Here is a 14,207-nt window from a genome sequence, read left to right on the forward strand (position 1 = left end):
GAAGAAACACACTTACCTAAGCAAATTTGGGAAGGAACTTTAACATTATGTAGTACTCACTGCCCGCCAGGCACTTATTCTAAGTGCAGTGTATACATTAACTTGCTTAATCTTTGCTATAAGCCTGGGAGGTAATTCTATCTTCTACATTTTATTACATAAGGACACTTAGAAATACAGAAGTAAATAACTGCTAGAGATCCCATAGCTAATAAGTGGCAGACTCAGCATTCAAACCACTGCAGTTTGGCTGCAGTGTCTGTGCTCTTAATTACTGCACCAAAAATCCTCTTACATTCACACATTCATGAAAATTTCTATAGATATGTATAGGTATGTAACTATAAACATACGTGTATATATGTAAATCTATATGCATATGTAAATACACACTCACATATACACATGTTGTGCAGGTATGTGTGAGGAGTATAACACAGCTGGAGCATGACCCATGAGCGAGAACATGGTATGAGGTGAGGTTGGAGAGTTTGGCTGGCACTAGGTCATGGAGGATCTCATAAAGCAGGTCATAGATTCTAGATGCTATCTTTGGGTGATGGGAAGTTTAAGGATGGAAAGTGCTGTAAAATAATATTAAGAGTCCAGGTTCAAATCCCACCTCTACTACTTGCTATCTGTGTGATTTCAAGCAAGTTATTTCTCTATGCCTCAGCTTTTTTTGTTTTTTTTAGAGGACTTTTATTGAGATATAATTGACATAATAAACTGCATATATTTAAAGTGTACAATTTGATATTTTTTCTTATTAGTAATGTATATATGGCAATCCCAATCTCCCAATTCAACCCAACCCAACCCAACCCCCCACCCCGCTTTCCCCTGTTGTGTCCAGATGTTTGTTCTCTACATCTGTGTCTCTGTTTCTGGTATAGATCAAATTGGTTGATCTATACCATTTTTCTAGATTCTGATATATGCGTTAATATACAATATTTGTTTCTCTCTTTCAAACTTACTTCAGTCTGTATGACAGTCTCTAGGTCCATCCACATCTCTACAAGTGTCCCAATTTCATTCCTTTTTATGGCTGAGTAATATTCCACGGTATATACGTACCACCTCTTCTTTATCCATTCCTCTGTTGATGGACATTTAGGTTGCTTCCATGACCTGGCTGTTGTAAATAGTGCTGCAGTAAACATTGGGTTGCATGTGTCTTTTTGAATTATGGTTTTCTCTGGGTATGTGCCCAGGAGTGGGATTGCTGGGTCATATGGTAATTCCATCTTTAGATTTTTTTTTTTTTTTTTTTTTGGCACACAGGCTTAGTTGCTCTGTGGCATGTGGGATCTTCCTGGAGCTGGGATCGAACCCGTGACCTCTGCATTGGCAGGCGGATTCTTAACCATTATGCCACCTAGGAAGCCCCATCTTTAGATTTTTAAGGGAACCTCCATACTGTTCTCCACAGTGGCTGTATCAATTTACACTCCCACCAACAGTGAAAAAGGTTCCCTTTTCTGCACACTGTCTCCAGCATTTATTGTTTGCAGATTTTCTGCTGATGCCCATTCTAACTGGTGAGGTGATACCTCATTGTAGTTTTGATTTGCATTTCTCTAATAGTTAGTGATGCTGAGCAGATTTTCATGTGCCTCTTGGCCATCTGTAAATCTTCTTTGGAGAAATGCTTATTTAGGTCTTCTGTTCATTTTTGGATTGGGTTGTTTGTTTGTTTTTTTGACACTGAGCTGCATGAACTATTTATATATTCTGGAGATTAATCCATTCTGAGGGTTGTCTTATCTTGTTTATAGTTTCCTTTGCTGTGCAAAAGCTTTTAAGTTTAATTAGGTCCCATTTGTTTATTTTTGGTTTTATTTGCTTTACTCTAGAAGGTGGGTATAAAAAGATCTTGCTGTGATTTATGTCCAAGAATGTTCTTCCTGTGTTTTCCTCTAGGAGTTTTATAGTGTCTGGCCTTACATTTAGGTCTTTAATCCATTTTGAGTTTATTTTTGTGTATGGTGTTAGGGAGTGTTCGAATTTCATTCTTTTCCATGTAGCTGTCCAGTTTTCCCAGCGCCACTTATTGAAGAGGCTATCTTTTCTCCATCGTATATCCTTGCCTCCTTTGTCATAGATTAGTTGACCACAGCTTATCTCTGGGCTTTCTATCCTGTTTCATTGATCTGTATTTCTGTTTTTGTGCCAGTACCATATTGTCTTGATTACTGTAGCTTTGTAGTGCAGTCTGAAGTCAGGGAGTCTGATTCCTCCAGCTCCGTTTTTTTCCCTCAAGAGTGCTTTGGCTATTTGGGGTCTTTTGTGTCTCCATACAAATTTTAGGACTTTTTGTTCTAGTTCTGTAAAAAATGCCATTGGTAATTTGATTGGGGTTGCATTGAATCTTAGATTACTTTGGGTAATATAGTCATTTTCACAATGTTGACTCTTCCAGTCCAAGAATATGGTATATCTCTCCATCTGCTTGTGTCTCTTTGATTTCTTTCATCAGTGTCTTATAGTTTTCTGAGTACAGGTGTTTTACCTCCTTGGTTAGGTTTATTCCTAGGTATTTTCTTCTTTTTGTTGCAATAGTGAATAGTGTTGTTTCTTTAATTTCTCTTTCTGATCTTTCATTGTTCGTGTATAGGAATGTAAGAGATTTCTGTGTGTTAATTTTGTATCCTGCAACTTTACCAAATTCATTGATAAGCTCAAGTTGTTTTCTGGTGGCATCTTTATGTATAGTATCATATATACTATCATGTCATCTCCAAACAGTGACAGTTTTACTCCTTTTCCAATTTGGATTGCTTTTATTTTTTTTCTTCTCTGATTGCCATGGCAAGGACTTCCAAAACTGTGTTGAATAGTAGTGGTGAGAGTGGACATCCTTGTCTTGTTCCTGATCTCAGAGGGAATGCTTTCAGTTTCTGACCATTGAGAATGATATTTGCTGTGGGTTTGTCATATATGGTCTTTATTATGTTGAGGTAGTTTCCCTCTATGCCCACCTTCTGGAGAGTTTTTATCATAAATGGCTGTTGAATTTTGTCAAAAGCTTTTTCTGCATGTATTGAGATGATCATTTGGTTTTTATTCTTCAGTTTGTTAATATGGTGTATCACATTGATTGATTTCCATGTATTGAAGAATCCTTGCATTCCTGGGATAAATCCCACTTGATCATGGTATATAATCCTTTTGTGTTGTTGGATTCTGTTGGCTAGTATTTTGTTGAGGATTTTTGCATCTAAATTCATCAGTGATGTTGGCCTGTAATTTTCTTTTTTTGTAGTATCTTTGTCTGGTTTTGGTATCAGGGTGATGGTGGCCTCGTTGAATGAGTCTGCGAATGTTCCTTCCTCTGCAATTTTTTGGAAGAGGTTGAGAAGGATGGGTGTTAGCTCGTCTCTAAATGTTTGATAGAATTCACCTGTGAAGCCGTCTGGTCCTGGACTTTTGTTTATTGGAAGATTTTTAATCACAGTTTCAATTTCATTACTTGTGATTGTTCTGTTCATATTTCCTATTTCTTCCTGATTCACTCTTCGAAGGTTGTACCTATCTAAGAATTTGTCCATTTCTTCCAGGTTGTCCATTTTATTGGCATATAGTTGCTTGTAGTAGTCTCTCTTATTTCTGCTTTTTATTTCTGCAGTGTCCATTGTAACTTCTCCTATTTCATTTCTATGCCTTAGCTTTTTCATCTATAAAATAGGGATAATATTTCTGTCAGGTCATAAGTTTGAATAAATAAGTTACTCTATGTAGTGTCTGATGGAATGAAAGGAAATCTTAATGATGGCAATCAGATTTGCAGTTTAAAAAGATCCTTCTGCCTGCAGTGTTATGAGTAGATTAGAAGGAGCAAGAACAGAAGCAAGGAGATGATTTGGGAAGCTGCAGCAGTGATGCAGGCATAGGTACATGAAGCAGTCACTCCCATACAGTGGTTGCTGAAAGCCCACTGACAGGAACATAGCCAACTTTGGGTTTTTCAACCAGGCACATTGTCTGTTTGTGATCAGGTGCCCTGCCCCTGAAGAAAATTGGCACCTAGTTGCAGCCTGGCTAAAGGTGTATGCAGTTTGAATTTCCCCAGCTCAGACTCAACATAGATGCATGTGGCTCCTGACTTGCAGCTTCTTCTCTACCTCCAACAACTGCTGGTACCTTCTTTCTGTCCCCAAGTTCATTAAGCCTTAATAGTCATAGGTGCTGCCTCAGTTAAGGGTTCAGTTCTTTCTTACCATCATATTACAGTTTTTAGAGCTGTCCAGAGGCTGACTCTCCCAAGACACAGAGGCATCAGGTCTGAACAGTGAGTCGTCTTTATGAGGCTTTGGATGAAGCATTATCCTAACTCACACTGTTGGATCCTCTTTCTTTCCAGTGATCTGTAAGACCGCTGAGGCCAGGTAGTTCTTTCTGGGCTTGATTTAGGACCTGATTTTCCCAGAAATTTCTTAGTCATGCTCCCATATATCCTAGTCAGATATCTCATGACCAAGAGAATAATTGCAGGTGACCTAAAGTCATCAGTATTTGCAATAGTTCTAGTAAAAGTGTGGCCAAAGGTTTTTGTTTGTTTTTTGTTTGTTTGTTTTTTTCTTATATCCCATGCATCTGGGGAAAGTCATTCTAAGCAGAGTAAGATTTCCAGATCTATAAACAATAACTTATCACTGGTAAACAGTATCTGAAATACCTAGTCTGAGGTTTAAGGCTCCCTCTGCTTATTTTCTCTTGTGAGATGAACATTCTAGTAACAGGACACGGTTACTAAGCTACATTCAAATGAATACTGTTTGCACTTCTGTACTAACCTTAAAAGTTATGTCCATAGCGCAATAATATTGTTGCTGTTCGAAACTTTCTGAACCTGTTCTGTTCTTTTGAATGTTTTTAATGGTAACACATCAATCCCTTTTAAGAACAGATTTGACTTTTTAAAAGCGCTAAAGATCTTTTCAAAGCCATGTCTTATAAATATAAAGGCTAATAAGGTGCTGGAGAAATACCATTTTAATATAAACAAACTCCCAACTATAAAGTGATGAGTTTTTTCAATACGAAATGAGATAATTGCTACAGAGGAAATGCCCTGGGCAAAGACAGAATCATTAGAATGTGTGTAGCAGCCTCCCATGGCAGTAAACTCTAAGGAACAGCCATCATCTTAGTACCATGTTTGTTCAAAAACAAAATCAGTTATATTGTCTCTATAGTCACATTGTTTTGCATTCAGATAGTGTCATATATATAGCATGGGAAAATTGAGAAGGAAAATATTTTGGAAAATATTTAGATTTCAAAGTGTCTTTCTGAAGAAATGATCATGTGAAACAATTATGAATTGAAATTTAACCTGTTTTTGTTTTATTTTGGTAAAGCATAAGATTATTAGTTGTTTCTTGCAGGTTGTTTTACTGTTTGTTCAGTAATCCTTTGGTATTTAAATGATTGGTCTGATTTCAAGTGGTAAAATTTGTTAGGGCTTTTATTTGCTGGCTTTTTGTTTTCAGACCAATTCGGCACATTATAATGAGCATGATAAATTAGCTTCCCTAAGAATATTTTTAAACAAGTTAGATAGTTTCAAGTGAAAAAAGATAAAATCAAATTACTTTCCTGAGCTTTTATACTTAATCATGAAATAAGTAAAGGCACATAAAATGTGCTGTCAACAAGGTAGTATTCTAATAAATAGTAAATTAGATTCCAGTGTCTGCAGTGCCTGAACATTAAACCAAAAGCTAAACTTAATTTTTGTAAAGTATATAATAAATCTTGTCTTGTTGAGCACTTTGGGTTCCAGCCACTCCTTGCCAGTTATTGCTCATGTGGATATATGGCATTTTTGTTTGCCCATAATATTGTTTTGTGTTGCATAAGCGAAATGTTTCATCTATTTCCTCCTTGTCTTCACGGTTGCTTGATTTTATTTTTCATCATTTTCTGCTCATGAAGGCATCCTGGAAAGAACAGTTTAAATATTCTCTTCCTTCCAGCTTTTCTTCTTTAAACAAAGCACTAAAGTAAGGACACATGGAGTTATGAAGGCCTGGATGAAGGCAGTGGTGGTCAAATACTAAGGAAATAACAAACACAAAAACTATTATAAAAGACTCCCAATGGTACAAATCAGCCAGTTTGCAAGGCAGTAATAGAGACAAAGATGTAGAGAACAAACATATGGACACCAAGTGGGGAAAGCGGGGAGGGTTGGGTGGGAATGAATTGGGAGATTGGGATTACCATATATACATTACTAATAAGAAAAAAAATACCAAATTGTACACTCTAAATATATGCAGTTTATTGTATGTTAACTGTATCTCAATAAAAGTTCTTAATAAATAAATAAAGGACTCCCCATAGGTGGCAAATAAATCTTGTGACACTTAGGCTTCTATTTAAAAATGTAAGTGAAAGCCTTGTTTTTACTTTTACCCTGATCATTTAGTTCAGTGTATTTAGTTAGATCTTATCATTTAGCTCTTAATATACTGCATGCTTCATTTAAACATTCTGTTCTTGCTCTTAATTCTTTGAGTTGGAGATGTAAGACCTGTAGCAAATTACAGTCCAAGCTAGATATGCAGAGTGTCATTAAGATATAATTCAGTTCACATAGCATAAAATTTGCCTACTTAAAGTGTACAATGCAGTGGTTTTACTGTATTCACAGCTGTGTAAGCATTACCAAAATTAATTTTAGAACTTTTTCATCACCCAAAGAAGAAATTCTGTCCCCTTTGGCTATCACTCCCTAACTGCCCTATTCCCCTCCCTCCCAGCCCTAGGCAACCACTAATCTACTTTTCAACCCTGTAGATTTGCCTATTCTAGACATTTCATGTAAACAGAATCATACAACAGGTGATCTTTTGTGACTGCCTTCTTTCACTTAGGATAGCATTTTCAAGGCTCATCCATGTTTTAATGTGGATCAGTATTTCGTTACTTTTTATTGCAAGAAAATATTATATTGTGTGGATGTATACCACATGTTATTTATCCAGTGATCACTTGATGGACTTTTGGGTTGTTCCCACTTTTTGGCTATTATGAATAATGGTGTTATAAACATTCATGTACAAGTTTTTGTCTAGACATAGGTTTTCATCTCTTTTGGGTGTATACCTAGAAGAATCACTGAATCGTGTAGTAACTCTGTGTTTAACCATTTGGGGAACTGCCAGGTTGTTTTCTAAAGTGGCTGCACGATTTCATATTCCCAACCAGCAGTGCATCAGGTTTCCAATTGCTCCACATCCTCATCAACACTTATTATCAGCCTTTTTGATTATAGCCATCCTAGTGGGTGTGAAGTGTTATCTCATAGTTTTGATTTGCAATCACCTGATGACTAATGACATTATCATGGGATAACATTATCTTTTATTAGCAGTCTGTATCTATTTTGTGAAGAAATGTCTACTCAGATCTTTCGTCCCTTTTTAATTGGGTTATTTGAGTTGTAGGAGTTCCTTATGTATTCTAGATATAAATCTATTGTCATATGATTTGCAAATATTTTCTTCATTTTGAGGGTGTCCTCTTCGCTTTCTTGATAGAATCTTTTGAAGCATAATTTTTTATTAATTTTGCGGAAGTCCAATTTATCTATTTCTTTGGTTACTTTTACTTTGCTACCATATCTAAGAAACCCTTGGTAAATCCAAGGTCACAGGTTTCCTATAAAAATAGTGTTATAGTTTTAACTCTTAATTTATGTCCGTGAGGTAGGGATTAAACTTTGTTTTTTTGCATGTAGATGTCCAGTTGTCTCAATACCGTTAATTCCTCATTGATTGTTTTGGTACCCTTGTTGAAATCAGTTGACCATAAGTGTGAGAATTTATTTTTGGATTTTCAATTTTATTCCATTGAATATACTTATGCCAGTATCACACTGTCTTAATTATTGTAGCTTTGTACTAAGTTTGAAATCTGGAAGTGTGAGTCCTCCAACTTTGTTCTCCTTTTGCAAGATTATTTTGGCTCTTCTGGGTCTCTTGAGTTCCCATGTGAATTTCACATTCCGTAAGCCAGCTGGGAGTCTTTAGTGATTGCACTGAATCTATAATTTACTTGGGGAGTCTTGCCACCTTTATTAATATTTAGTCTCCCAATACACTTATAGGGGATGTCTTCCGGTGGTGTTTTGTAACTTTCAAAGTGTAAATGTTGCATTTCTTTTGTTAAATTTATTCCTAAGCTTTTTATTCTTTCTGATGCTCTTTTAAATGGACTTCATAAAATTTATCTTGGATTGCTCATTGCTAGCATATAGAAGTACAGTTGGGCTTTGTAGATCAATTCTGTATCCTACAACCTTGCACAACTCATTAGTTCCAGCAGCTTTTTAGTGGTTTCCTTAGAATTTTCAATATACAGAATCTTATAGTCTGTGAATAAAGGTGGATCTACCTTTTTCATTCCTATATGGATGCATTTTATTTCTTGTCAAGTTGCCCTGGCTGGAATCTCCAATATAGTGTTGAATGAAAGTGGTGAGAGTGGATATCTTTCTCTTGTTCCTAATCTTAGGGGGAAAGCTTTCAGTCTTCATTAAGTATGATGTTAGATGTGTTTTTTTCATACATGCCCTTTATTCAGGTTGAAGATGTTAAACTTTCTATTCCTAGTTTGTTGAGTGTTTTTTTTATCATGAGGAGATGTTGGATTTTGTCAGACTTTTTTCTGTCTGTTGAGACTGACAATGTGGTTTTGTCCTTTTTTCTATTAATATATAGTGTCCTCCATTAGTTGATTTTCTGATGCTAAAGCAACCCTGCATTCCTGGAATAAATCCCACTTAATTGTGTTGTATAATCCTTTTTTAATGTTGCCAGGTTAGAGTTTTTAGTATTTTTGTTGATGTTTATTTTTGATGAGATGTTGCTTTGTATTTTCTGTGTAATATTTTTGTCTGGCTTTGGTACCAGGATCATACTGTTCTCATAGGATAAGTTAGGAAGTGTTCTCTTGTAATTTTTGGAAGACTGAATAATTGGTATTAATTCATTTGTAAATATTTGGCAGAGTTCACCAGTACATCCATCTGGACCTAGGCTTTTCTTTTTTATGCAGCTTTTTAAAAATTACTATTTAACCTCTTTACTTGTTAAAAATGTCTTCACAGTTTCTGTTCTGAGTGTCAATTTATGTAACTTGTGTCTAGAAATTTTACATTTCATCTGAGTGTTCTAATTCACTGGCATACAGTTGTCCGTAGTATTCTCTAATAATCCTTTTATTTTTGTAAGGTTAGTAGTAATGGCCTCTTTCACCCCAGATTTTAGGAATTTGAGGGGTTTTTTTTCTTTTTGGTCAATCCAGTTAGTTTTGTCCATTTTGTTGATCTCTTTGAAGAACTAATTTTTGGTTTCATTGGTTTTTTCCATTAATTTCCATTGTAATCTGTTATTTCCTTCCTTCTGCTTGCTTTGGCTTGGCCTTGATGCTTTTTCTGTTGTCTTCAGTTAAATTATTGAAATCTTCATTTTTAATATAGGTGTTTACAGCTCTAAATTCCCTCTAAGTACTACTTTACCTGTATCACATGGATTTTGGAATGTTGTATCTTCATTCTTTTTTATCTCAAAGTAGTTTTTAATTTCTCTTGTGATTTTGTCTTTGATTCATTGGTTATTTAGGAGTGTGTTAATTTCCATATACTTGTGAATTTTCCAAGTTTCTATTAGTGATTTCCGATATCATTGCATTGTTTTCAGAGGACATACCTTATACGATTTAAATCCATTTAAGGTTATTGAAACTTGTTTTATGATCTAACATATGTTCCATCCTGGAGAATGTTCTGTGTGGACTTGAGAAGAATGTATATTATGTTGCTGGGTAGATTGTCCTAAGACATGTTAGAACTAGTTTGTTTATAATATTGCCGCAGTCTTCCAGGTTTTTGTTCTTCCCATTATTGAATGAGATATTCAAGTCTCCAACTATTATAGTTGAATCGTCTACTTCTCCTTCATTTCTCTCAGTTTGTGCTTCATGTATTTTAAGGCTTTGTTGTTCTTTGCATATACATTTATGATCGTTATATCCTCCTGATGGATTGACCCTTTTATCATTATAAAATGTCCCTCTTCATCACTAGTTATATTGTTTTAAAATTTCTTTTGTCTGATATTAGTATATATTTGTCTGATATTGGTATAGCCCCGTGAGCTTTCGTATGGTTGCTGTTTGAGTGATAGATCTTTTTACATCTGATTTTTTTTGAAATATTACATTTAACATAAATTCTTATACATATATGAATTGTTTTATTGATTTTGTCTATTCTCATGCTAGTTCTACACTATTTTAACACTTAATTCTTAAGTGAACTTTTTAAAAATTTTTATTGCAGTATAGTTGATTTACGTTGTGTTAGTTTCTACTGTACAGCAAAGTGAATCAGTTATACATATACATGTATCCACTCTTTTTTAGATTCTTTTCTCATATAGGCCATTACAGAGTATTGAGTAGGTTTCCCTGTGCTGTACTGTAGGTCCTTATTAGTTATCTATTTTATATATAGTAGTGTGTATCTATCAGTCCCAATCTCTCAACTCATTCCTCCCCCCTTACCTCCTAGTAACCACAGTTTGTTTCCTACATCTGTAACTGTATTTCTGTTTTGTAAATAAATTCATTTGTACCTTTTTAGATTCCACATATAAGCAATAACATATGATATTTGTCTTTGTCTGACTTACTTCACTCAGTATGACAATCTCTAGGTCCATCCATGTTGATGCAAATAGGATTATTTCAGTCTTTTTTATGACTGAGTAATATTCCATTGTATGTATGTACCACATCTTTATCCATTTCTCTGTTGATGGACATTTAGGTTGCTTCCATTGTAAACAGTGCTGCAGTGAACATTGGGGTGCATGTATCTTTTAGAATTTCTCAGGATATATGCCCAGGAGTGGGATTGTTGGATCATATGGTAGTTCTATTTTTAGTTTTTTAAGGAACCTCCATACTATTCTCCATAGTGGCTGTATCAATTTACATTCCCACCAGCAGTGTAGGAGGATTCCCTTTTCTCCACACCCTCTTCAGCATTTACTGTTTGTAGATTTTTTGATGATGGCCACTCTGACTGGTGTGAGGTGATACCTCATTGTAGTTTTGATTTGTATCTCTCTACTAATTAGTGATGTTAGCATCTTTTCATGTGCTTTTTGGCCATCTGTATGTCTGCTTTGGAGAAATGTCTTTTTAGATCTTTTACCAATTTTTTTGAATGTTTTTTTATATTGAGTTGCATGAGCTGTTGTATATTTTGTAGATTAATCGCTTGTCGGTTGCTTCATTTGCAAATATTTTCTCCCATTCTGAGGGTTGTCTTTTCATTTTGTTTATGATTTCCTTTGCTGTACAAAAGCTTTTAAGTTTAATTAGGTCCCATTTGTTTATTTTTGTTTTTATTTGCTTTATTCTAGGAGGTGGGTGTAAAAAGATCTTGCTGTGATTTATGTCAAAGAGTGTTCTGCCTGTTTTCTTCTAAGAATTTTACAGGATCCAGCCTTACATTTAGGTCTTTAATCCATTTTGAGTTTATTTTTGTGCATGGTGTTAGAGAGTGTTCTAATTTCATTCTTTTACATGTAGCTCTCCAGTTTTTCCAGCATTGCTTATTAAAGAGACTGTCTTTTCTCCATTGTATGTTCTTGCCTCCTTTGTCATTTTTTTCTATCCTTTTAACCTATTTGAATCTAAAGTGTACTCCTGTAGAAGCACATACTTGGATCTTGTTTTTATCCAGTCTGATAGTCTCTGTGTTTGGATTAATTTAATCTGTTGACACTTAATGGTATTATTGACATAGTTACTTCTGCCATTTTACTTTTATTCTATATGTCTGTCATTTGTGTTCCTCTGTTCCTCTTTTACTTCTTTGCTTTGTAGTATGTAAATATTTTCTAGTTTAACATTTTAATTCCTTTAATGATTTTTTTCATTATATTTTTGAGTTATTTTCTTTGTAGTTATTTTAAGGCATATACATTTTAAGTTAGTATAAATTGTAAGCAGAGTCTGATAAGTTAATTCCAGTGAGCTATAGAAAAACTACTCCTATATAGCTGTAATCCCTTTTCTTGCCTTTTGTGCTATTATTATCATATATGCCGCATGTAATAAGTTACAATGATGTAATTACTTATATAATTTTATATCACTTAAAAGATGATGTGAGAGGAATAGCAGGTATATATTTATAGCTTTTGTTACATTACCTTTCATTTTTACCATTTCTATTTCTCATGTATTCTAAATCATACCTTTGCTCAGCTCTTCAAACAGTGTCAGTTGAAAGGACGGGGGGACCAGGCTCTGTGTATGGTTGTTAGCTTGTGGATGGCAAAACTAAGAGTTACCATTCACATTGCAGATATGTGTTTGACATTTATTGGCAGATGGCCAAAAATGTCTTGTTCTAGAAATTTCAGTATATGAAGTTCAGTAATTTACAGTTCCATCCAGTTAAACTTTCTGTGATGGTGAAGTATTCTGTATCTGCACTTTCCAACATGGGAGTCAGTAACCACATGTGACTATTGAGCATTTGGACTGAATTTTTAATTCTAATTTATATTTAGTTTTAGATAACCACAGCTAAGGGCTCTCATATTGGACAGTAAAATTATAATATCAGATGTCCCCCTTTCTTAATATTGTGATTAAACTTTGAAAGGTAGATTAAAGGAAAGAACCCCCAAAATCCGTGCTAATAGTTTAATATGTTATAAAACTCATGGACTGGGCCAAGGGAATATTTTTTAAAGAACTGTTATATCTATCAGCCATCTAAAAACTCAAATGCAGATAGACAAAGATTTGATACAAACATACTTGTGTGTGGCATTTGCCAAGAGGTGGGAAGTACACAGAGCACTTGGGGCACAGTGGGGGACCCCATGCTCTGTGCCTGCATTTCACTAAATGCCATGCAAACAGCCAGCATGGAGAGGTTCTTTTTTTCTGCTTGTGGGAAATAAGGAAAAGAAGAAATCTTCAAAGCTGCAATTAGAAACATTTACCTTATGCAGATAGCAGTTGAGTAAAGGGAATGAAACCCATACTGCTCTCTATGGCAAATCTTTCAAAGACTGACTTGTAAAAGTTTTTTACAGACTCTCAGAATCTTTCCTTGTCATCTTTGAAGTAAGGAGATAGAGAATCCTATTATCCTCACTTCTCAGTAAGGCATGCCTTTCATTGTTTTCCATACATGGTTTTCCCAGATACGTACTGATGAAAGCCAAGCTGCTTAGAGATAACAGATATAAACAAAATGTCCCCATGGGATAACAGCTTTCTTTTTCTTTTTCATTTTTTTAAAGAAATGCAGCTATTTAACTTTGGGTCAGTGTATGTGAATGCCCACTGTGGTTTTCCCTACTCACATTGAGACAAACAGTAATATTATACACTGTTGTTTGTCTCAGTGTAGTGACTATATCCCACTGCTTTCAGACTTCTAAAATCCTGTTACCATTTCAATATAATGAAAGCCTGCATTGCAAATCCTCTGACATTTAACATTTCATTTTCTCTGGGCCCATGTCAACAGTATAATCAGGAACAAAAGAGAAATTATAGTGTTCATCCCCAAACTATAATGGGATTGAAAAAAAATACCTCCTTAGATCTGAAAAATCATTTTCCCTCTCTAAGGGAAAACATGCTGCAAAGAGAAAAGTTGGAAGTCACATTAGCTTAATGTTACGAATAAGAATAAAGCCTAGACGTCAATTGAGTTTTCCCACAGGTGAATTAACACTGCCTCATCCATTGGTCCCCAGGTCATAGATCTGTACTGGGGAATTGAAGAAGATGAATGGGACAGCCCTGAGCTCCAGAGGACCCGGATGAAGCTACTGGAGGACTGTTTGAAAACTTCTGCAGGTCCATGTTTTGTTGTGGGTATAAAAACACTAATGCTTTATATTAAATTCTAGATGAATGTGAGAATTCTTGATTTGTGACTTTTAAGGGGCTTTTAGAAAGGGGGAAAAACACTTGCTTTTTTTATATTTATTTAAAATTCTTAAACTGTCTCCTTGCCCGCAATGTGTGAGGACAACATCCTCCACTTTCCATAAGAAGCACTGCAGATTTGAGGTGGTAATCAAAGGGATGACTTGGGGTTGACAACTTCCACAGCACCTTGTGGTCAGCAGTAAGGATTACTGTGTCAG

At 35.2% G+C, this 14,207-nt stretch overlaps 1 protein-coding gene across 1 annotated transcript in view; it reads left to right on the plus strand.

Annotated features, from left to right (window-relative positions):
• Positions 1-13,989, plus strand: part of LOC130849456 (NACHT and WD repeat domain-containing protein 2-like) — a 101,465-nt gene extending 87,476 nt beyond the window's left edge. Inside the window, exon 3 of the mRNA XM_057728349.1 lies at positions 13,812-13,989. Coding sequence (XP_057584332.1) covers positions 13,812-13,967 — 156 coding nt within the window. The 3' untranslated portion in view covers positions 13,968-13,989. The remainder of the gene's footprint in view (positions 1-13,811) is intronic.
• The last annotated feature ends 218 nt before the right edge of the window (positions 13,990-14,207 follow it).

The sequence above is a fragment of the Hippopotamus amphibius genome, chromosome 3 (genome assembly GCF_030028045.1).
Source record: "Hippopotamus amphibius kiboko isolate mHipAmp2 chromosome 3, mHipAmp2.hap2, whole genome shotgun sequence".
Taxonomy (NCBI): domain Eukaryota; kingdom Metazoa; phylum Chordata; class Mammalia; order Artiodactyla; family Hippopotamidae; genus Hippopotamus; species Hippopotamus amphibius.